The sequence below is a fragment of the Fukomys damarensis genome, unplaced genomic scaffold (assembly GCF_012274545.1).
Source record: "Fukomys damarensis isolate Sample0158 unplaced genomic scaffold, DMR_v1.0_HiC HiC_scaffold_2, whole genome shotgun sequence".
NCBI lineage: Eukaryota > Metazoa > Chordata > Mammalia > Rodentia > Bathyergidae > Fukomys > Fukomys damarensis.
The window spans coordinates 9,850,937-9,860,314 of record NW_022900914.1 but is presented as its reverse complement, the minus strand read 5'-3'; the positions used below and the strand labels follow the sequence as shown (position 1 = coordinate 9,860,314).

General features: G+C 36.0%; 1 protein-coding gene across 2 annotated transcripts in view; it reads right to left on the bottom strand.

Annotated features, from left to right (window-relative positions):
• Nucleotides 1-9,378, bottom strand: part of Spdya (speedy/RINGO cell cycle regulator family member A) — a 41,439-nt gene that overhangs the window by 20,732 nt on the left and 11,329 nt on the right. For both annotated transcript variants that reach the window (XM_010604697.2, XM_010604698.2), the window contains exon 6: nucleotides 4,527-4,698. In XM_010604697.2, the coding sequence (XP_010602999.1) occupies nucleotides 4,527-4,698 (172 nt within the window). The remainder of the gene's footprint in view (nucleotides 1-4,526; nucleotides 4,699-9,378) is intronic.

Below are 9,378 nucleotides of genomic sequence, written 5' to 3'. Positions count from 1 at the left end.
ACTATGTAGTTGAGACTGACCTGGAACTTACTGTGTAGCCCAGGCTGGTCTTGAACTCACAGAGATCTTCCTGCCTCAGCCTCCCAGTGCTGGGATTACAGGTGTGCGCCACCATGCCTGGCAACAGCATACTTGTTTATTTTTGAAACCGGTCTCACTATATAGTTCCAGCTGGCATTGAACTCATTATGGAGCCCAGGCCTGGCCTCAAACTCACAACAATCCTCCTGCCTCAGCCTCCCAACTTCTGGGATTATAGACCTGTACCACCATGCCCAGCAATAATTACTATCGCTTTACAGATTTGTCCATTTTGTACCTCTCATATAAATGGAACCATATAAGTGATTCTTTGTGACTGCCTTCTTTATTTTCAAGGTCCATCTAAGCTTATATTGGTATTTCATTCCTTTTAATTTTCAAGAAATATTTCATTAAAATTATTTAATTGAATATTTTGCTTATCTGTTCATCAATGGACATTTAGGTTGTTTCTATTTTTGGCTTTACAAGTAACAATGCTATACACATGTGTGTATTAGTTTTTATGTGAACAGCGTTTGCATTTCTTCTGGGTATTTAGCTAAGAGAATTCCTGGATCATATGGTAATTTTATATAATAGTTTTTTAAAATTGTCAGACTATTATTCAAAGTAGATAGCCACTACACTACTTTATATTCTCATCAAAAGTGTCTAGGGGCTGGGGATTTAGCTCAGTGGTTCGGTGGCCTGCCTTGCAAGTGCAAGGACCTGAGTTCAATCCCTAGTATCCCCCCCAAAAAAATGTTTAAGAGTTTCCACATCCTCACCAAATTTATCTTTTTATTCGTAGACATTGTAGTGGGTATGAAGTGATACTTCATTGTGCTTTTAATCTGTACTTCCCTGATGGCTGAGGTTCAACATCTTTGGTGAAATTTCTATTTCGATCCTTTGCCCATATTTTAGTTGTTCTTATTACTATTATTATTTAGATAGGGTCTCACTATACAGTTCAGGCTAGCCTCAAACTGTGTAGCCCAGGCTGGCCTTAAACTCATGGCAATACTCTTGCCTCAGCCTGCAGAGTGCTGGAATTACAGGCATGCGCCACCACGCCCAGCAGTTGTTTTAATTATTGAAAGAGCTCTTTATATTCTAGATATAAGTTCCTTATCAAATAGATGATTCACAAAACTTTCTCCCTTTTTATGGACTGTCACTTCACTTGTTGTCCTCCGAAGTTTTAAATTTTGGTGGGTTTTTTTGTTTGAGACAGGGTCTTGCTTTGTAATTTTAGTTGGCTTGGAATTTACCCTGTATCCCAGGCTGGCCTTGAACCTGCAGCAATCGTTCTGCCTCAGCCTCCAGTGCTGGGATTACAGGCGTGTGCTACTATGCACGATTTGAAGTTTTAAATTTTGATAACATCCACTTAATCCATGTATTATTTTGTTGCTTGTACTTTTGGTGTCATACTTAAGACCTAACTGAAGGTCATAAAGACGTCTGTTTTCTTCTAACATTTTTATAGTTTTTTTTTTTTTTTTTTTTTTTTTTTTTTTTTTTTTTGCTTTTTTTTGGCGGGGGCGTTGAGACAGGGTCTCACTATGTAGTTGAGATTGACCTTGAACTCACTATGTATCCCAGGCTGGTCTCCCCAGCGATGCTCCTGCCTCAGCCTCCCGAGTGCTGGGATTATAGGCGTGCACCACCACACCCGGCCCAACATTTTTATACTTTTAATTCTTACATTTAGGTTTTTGATCTATTTTGGGTTAAATTTTACATATGATATAAAGTGTGGATCCAACTTTATTCCTCTTTGGGTAGCCAGTTGTCCCAGCTTTGACATGGATAGCTGATACTCCTAATTCACATTAAATTGCCTATTATTTCATTGTCCAATATTTCAAATTTAACAGGCCTAAAATTGAACTTCTGATTCTGACACAGAAGACTTCTTTTGCCTCAGGGTTTCTGTCCTCAAAAATATTGAGGACAAAAATATTGAGCACAAAAATACTGAGAATCCCTCAACCCTCCTTGTGGGGACTAATCCCAGCATCTCATGATGCAAGGATGCACTGTACCACTGAGCTACACTCCCAACCCTTTTAAATTTTGCTAGCCTTAGGGCCAGGTATTTAGCCCAGTGGTGGCACTATCTGCCTCAAAATTTTGCTGGCCTTGAACTTATTTTTATTTTGTATATTTGGGGTTTTTTTTGAGACAAGGTTAAGTTCGGGCTGACTTTAAACTCACAGCCATCCTCTTGCTTCAGCCTCCTGAGAGCTAAGATTACAAGTGTGCACCAACACGCCTGGCTGGCTTTGAATTATGATTCTCCTACCTCAGCTGACCCATCAACCCAGTGGCAAGGATTACAGGCACTTGCCTCTGTGCCTGGCTCCCTTTCGAATTTCCTTCACAATCAGTGAAGGGAGGCAGGAGAGGGGGCTGGGAGAGCCAGCAAGCTTCCAGTCTTCAATTCTATTCCACTAAGCTATGTATTACTTTATACAGGTAGAAATAAAAAGGACTCGTCATGCTAAAAATTCTGATCCTTTTTATTATTCCACATGAGACATCTTTCTCCTGAGATCCTGCTCTATTCTAGCTGCTCTTTTCTAGGTATACAATTGTTGGTCAGTTATGCAGAAGCAAGTGCAGTACTTCATAGCCTGATGATTGCTTCCTCTTTCCTGCAGCCTAAATCTACATTTTCCTGTAAGTCCTGTTATATAACTGGCTTTTCAGCTGTCTATACACTTTGTTTTGCTTTTTGTCTTTCACGCTCACACTAATCATTAACACCATTCTCTTTGGCTCTTTCTGTGTTGTGCCATCAGCCGAGGAAATAGCAGTCCTAATACCATGTACGACGTGGCTGCAGACAAGATGCTCGTCCCTGCAGCTGAGGGTGAGTGGGTCGCCTACATGAGGCCACTACTGCCAGTCCTGAGTCCTGCTCCTGGTGCCCCCCATGACCTTATTTGATCACCCTACAAGCCCACAATCTTTCACTCAGAAGAAGTTAGAGTATTCAAACACAGCCCTATCACTTTCAAAGATGTGCAAATCATCCAGTCTTGACCTGGGGGAGGTAGTGACAAAAAGCAAACAAAAACAAATGCAAAATCAAACCAAATAAGCAAAACTCTAGGACTCTTTTAATGCTCTGTGAATGGAATGAGTCTGGTTTAAGTACTCTAATGAGGATCTGTTAATTTGAGGGGGACTCATATGCCAAACTTTTCATCTTTTTCTATTGAAAAGGCTTGACCTGCTGTGCAGTCTTCTAAGTTACTTCTGAATACTTGCATTTTGCTAGGAGTCAACAATCCTAATTTAATTTAATCTGTAAATATACATGTTGGGTATGTCTTCATCCCATTAATAAATATAATTCACAAGGTTAGTCCTGAGCAGAATTCTGTGACATACCATGTACCTCTTTACTCGGGTTTGACACAAAACCATTAATTAGATTCTTTGGCCAGTTATTTAACTAGATAGTACTTTCATTCAATTACAGAGTTATCTAGTCACATTTATCAAGATTTTTGAATTAGTACAAAAGTTTACAGCCATCATTGCTTTCCATTTAATTTTGCAGCATTATTATTTAGTTTGAAACATTAAATTTATTAAAAACCAGAATAGAACTGGACATAGTGGTGAACACCTGCAATCCCAGCACTCCAGAGGCTGAGGCAGGAGGATTTCTCTGAGTTAAGAGGTCATCCTGGGCTACATAGTGAGTTCAGTGCCATCCTGAATTGCATAGTGAGACCCTGTCTCAAACAACAAACAAAACAAAACAAAACCTCCAAACATTTGATAAAATAACTTTTTAAAAATTTTAGTTTTTAAAACTGCTGGTTTATCTGATACCCTCCCCCAAATCTGACATCAAGGAAATTTAATGTATTCTATGTGAGAAGTAGCATGGTTTTTAAACATATACAAATTATTTATTTATTTATTTTTACTTTTTTGAAACAGAGTTTGCTATATAATTCATTCTGGCCTTGAACTCACTATGTAGCCCAGACTAGCCTTAAACTCATGGCAATCTTTCTGCCTCGGCCTCCCAAGAGCTGGGATTACATGTGTGCCACCTACACCTGGGCTATAAATTTATTTAAATTATGTACCATGCTGTATTTTAATCTTAGGAACTTGAAATTTCGCATATTTTAGTGGAAATTATTACAATCTTCACTAAGATATTTTGGTATGTCTAAGCCATACTTTACTAATATATTGGTGATCTTTTAGATAGGAGAAACATGATAAAATAAAAATATTCACGACAGAAGTAACCTGCTCTTAAAAACAAATGACAATCTTTAATTAGTGTGGTATAAATTCAAACATCAACATGGTAACACAAAGGTGTACTCACAGTAATAAGCAGGGTTAATGACCTATCCTTATATATCAAGAAAGGAAGAAACATTAGAAGCACATTAAAAAACAAGGAAAATTAGATAACAAATGCAAAGACTACCATATATGAAGTATTTTTATATCCTTACCTCCTCACAGCATCGCCTGCTTACAATAGCCCTATAGTCAATTCTATCCCAGAGCTGGTCCCTTAACTTTAAGAAATCAGGGAATAATTTTCTCCAGTTTTTCCCTAAAGCCCATGGAAAAATTTCATATTTAGATTCTTCTTCATCTTCTTCAACTGTATTAGCCAGATACCTAGCAAAGAGGACCAACAACCAAAAAAGAAACGAGTAAGAACAAGAATGGTTGCTAACCCAAAAAGAAATATATATGGTTTATAAACACAAAAGATGTTCAGTCTTACTCATAAAGAAATGTATAACAAAAATAGAGATTCGGTGAATTTCACTTTATTGGGTTCTGGGTATTTTTGTATTCCTATAAATGTTGAGCTTTGTTCTGGGATGCAGTTATTTGGAAACAACCTAGTTCTTCAGGTCATACTTATAAAATCTCTTACATGGACCCACAGTAAAGTCCATTCTGGGGCTAATAATCTCTCACTGTTAAGGCAAGACCTTCCTGAGTGCTTTCCTCCACAAATTACGAGATTTCAGTATGACTGTGGAACAACCATCACTTCCAGCCCTCTGTGAACGAATGTAAGGAAGACACTGTTCTTAATTTTATCACCTTTGCCTATATTTGGGTAGTTTCCTTATACACAAATCAGTATTCTGTGGAATACTTGAGGGGACAAGGCACAGATAGAAGGGAGAAAACACCATCCATAAAAAAAAAAACAACACCACCCAACTCCACCAAAACCAATCCAAATTCACACATATAAGAATAAAAATAATTACAAATATTCCACATACTCAAAAAAGTAGACAACTGGATTGGGGATTTAGCTCAGTGGTACCATGCCTGCCTCACAAGCACAAGGTCCTGAGTTTCATCCCTGATACAAAAAAAAAAAAAAAAGTAGACAACTGAAAATGTGCTTCAAGAGAGAAAGTCTAGTATGTACACTAAAAAAATACACTGAATGAAAAAAATGAGAACCAAGACCTGTCATGTAAAGGTACAAGATCCCAATGATGAATGTAACTGTACTGTACACCTAAAATGTACCAATTCAATTAAAAAAATACACTGAATGAGATAACACATTAAACACTGCAAAAGAAAAGAACTGTGAGTGAAGGCATAGCCATAAAAATGATCTAAAATGAAATACACAGAAAAATAAAAATTATGAACAGAGAGAGCATAGGGAGATGTGGAATAACTGAGAAATCTAAGGTGAAAGTGGAGTCTCTTGAAGAGAGCAGATGGACAGAAAAAATCTGAATAATGGCTGAAAATTTCAAAATTTGATAAAAATCACAAATATACAAAGAAGATAAATGGAGCTCAAAGTTGAAGAAACATAAAGAAAATTACACCAAGGTATACAACACATCAGAGATAAAATCTTATGCAGGTCAGGGAAAAGAAAACAAAACAGGAGCAAAGATCAGGATGGAGCAGATTTCCCATCAGGAATAATACAAGTCCCAAAGACAAGTTTCCAGCAGGCGGGGGCGGGGGGATAATTTACAATAATACTACAAAATATACAGGGAACAAGACATCATTAGCAGAAATAGACCATGAAGTCTGACTATCTTAAAATTAACAGACAGAATACAGAAATAACTGTCTACATAAAAAGTTCAAAGTACTCTGATAATAGAAAGAGAAAGTGCATTTGAAAAATTAGGAAATAAGAACGAGGCACGGTGGGAGGCCGAAGGAGGAAGGCTTCCAAGTTCAAACCTGGCCCTGTCTCAAAAGCCTAGGGATGCAGCTCAGTGCAAAAGCCCTGGGTTCAATCCCCAGTAACAGGGGGCAAGAACATCTATAAATGGAAAATTTTATAATGAAATTATAACTAGACATATGAAGATAAAATTACTGAACTGCAAAATAAATCTAAAAAAATTATTTGAAGTATAGTCCAGCGAAACAAAGACAGAAAATGTGAAAGATAAGTGATAATGGGAGACTGAGGTATAACATATTTAAATGGTTTCAAAGGAAGTAACAGAGGAGGTGAAAAAGAGTATTTGAAGAGATTGGCTAAATTTTTCAAAGAGTTGTTTGTTCAAGAGCAGGAAGCAATATCAAATCTCAAGTTGGTTATAAAGAAGAAACTGGTGTGTACACCATAGGAAAAGAGGAGTTCAAATTAGCCAGAAGGGAAGGCAAATAATTCCAAGCGGATTCTTGTGATGTGAGAAGGAATGGTAAATTGGATAAATCTAAATAAATAGTAAACATATGAACAATATTAATTCCTAAAATTCCTACTTTGTTGGAGGGCACCAGGTAGAACTACAGAATTGCAAAACAAAAGAATATAAGATGGATACAAAGTGACTGTAGTTAAAATGCTTAAGCTTTTTATGATAAAAATAACTAGACAGTTGCTAAAAGGTATAGACTGCATAACTTGCGAACAAGTAGAGGAAAAAAGATGTGAAACACAAAAAACAATCAGTAAAAGAAGATGAAATGGAGGAGAAAGAAGACAGAAAAAATGGGACAAAAAGAAAGCATTTAAGATGGTAGGGAAAAAATCCAAATATACAATCAACATTGAAATATTACTGTTATAAAAATGAATGAACTTCAGACACCCATAGCAATATAAAGCAATATAAATGATTCTTAAGCTGTCATGGTATGTATTACTGTAATTTTACTTTTATTCTTTCACACACACATTCAAACACTTTGTACATATTTTATATTAAGAAAATTAAAAGCACAGAATACGTATACTTCTTTTTAAAATAATTCATAACACACAAGTTCATATATAGAAAATTATTTCTAGACAAATTCTCAGGAAATTTAACTTGTCCTTGAGAAAGGGGGCCAAGGTATGAGACAAAGACTTGCTTTTAACTGTATACCTTCTTTGTACTTTTTAATGATGTGCATATTCATAAAGTTACAGAAATATAAAGTGAAAATCTACACATTATTGTCCCACATTACACATATTTTAATATTACATTATAAAGTATGTTGTTAAACCCATTCGTTACATAAATCAAATCATGTTCCCTTTGAAATTACGTATAGGGATTTCTTACTCTAGTTTTCCTATTTGTTGTCCCCACACATGCTTGCTGACTAAACTATGAAAAATGTATATGTGCTATGGTGCTATGTGATTCTACTCTATTTTTTGTTCTTTGTTTGCTTGTTTGGTTTTTTGAGACAGGGTCTGTTTACATAATCCAGGCTGGCCTCAAAGTCACTGTGATCCTCCTGCCTGAGCCTCCTGAATGCTGGGATTATAGGTACTTGCTGCTGTGCCCAGCTTCATGATTCTACTCTACACTGACAATTTTTTAGGCTCATTGTGACAAAATATCTTTATCATATACATGGAAGATGTTCTTTGATTTGAAATAGATTTTCTTTGTGCAGAGCCCATTTCTTTTGCTCCATAATTACATTTATTCAAACAAAGAACTAAGAACCTCCTATGTTAGTTATTGAAGGATGAAAGAAAAATAAGATGTATGGGTTCTGCTGCCTGCCTCGCAAGTGCAAGGACCCAAGTTTGATCCCCAGTACCAAAAAACAAACAAACAAACAAAAAAACATGCATGTCCTTTTTTCTTAAGGGGTCTGTAGATAAGTAAAGAAAGCCAATGAATATGAAAATAATGTAAAAGAGAATATGGGAGAACAATAATAGAAGCTTAGAGTGTTATAAGAATATATAGAAAGGAAACATTATAAGATTACATAGAAAGGAAAAGAACTTAAGCTTTAGAACTGCAGTTAGCTGGGTGTGTAGTGCATGCTTATAATCTCCGCATTCAGGAGCTGAGGTAGGAGGACTGCTGTGAGTCTGAGGACAACCTGAGCTACATACTGAGTTCAAGAACAGCCTGAACTACACAGTGCAACCCTGTCTCCAACAAAACAAAAAAGAACTGTGGCTAAAAGAAAGTAATGAGAACTATTGAATCAGGTTATGCAGAAAGTATGATAAGACATAGAATGGAAATTAATATTCATATTATTTTAAAAAGAAAGCTTACAATACAATATGCAATACAGTTTTACAGACTACTATGTAGTCTAAACTGAATAATGCTTTAGTGGTAATAACTTCAAAAAATGAGTGAAATAAATCCAATTTCAGGCTCCTAGTAAGATTTAAACTAAAGCTTCTTGCTGGGTGTGGTGGTAGACACCTATGACCCCAGGAAGCTGAGGCAAGAGGATTGCTGTGAGTTTGAGGTCAGCCTGGGCTACACAGTAAGTTCAAGGCCAGCTTGGAGTACACAGCGAGACTTTCTCTTCAAACAAAACAACTAAAGCTTCTCTTAATCATTTTAAATCCTCAGGGGGGAAATCCTACAAAATAGATATTACATCAACATACAGATATAATACAATACTGAGACATGTAAACAGCTATTTAACTTAGTGTCAATAGTTGAATTCAGTCACACTTAATTTGCATCTCATCTCTGCTCCTTACTAGCTTTTGTTATTTTGGAAAATACTAATCTTTCTAAGTCTTGGTTTTCTCATTGTAAAATGGGGATAACAAAAGTTTATTTCATGGGCAAGATTAGATATTTAATATATAAAACCTCTGGGGTACCTTTCATATAATACTCAGTATTAGCTAACACTATTATACTATAGTCTTCGAATTTAGCAATCATCTCCAAATTTTAAAATGAGTTCATTTTCCCCTACGTACTAGAAAATGTCTCTTTAATAAATGCAGAAGTCAGTTTTTTCCAGTCCCATTTCTTTTAAATTTTATTCATACTACATTCCCAACTGCAGCATTATATCCAGGTACAGGGTAAAAAAAAAAAAAAAAAAAAAAAAAAAAAAAAAAAAAAA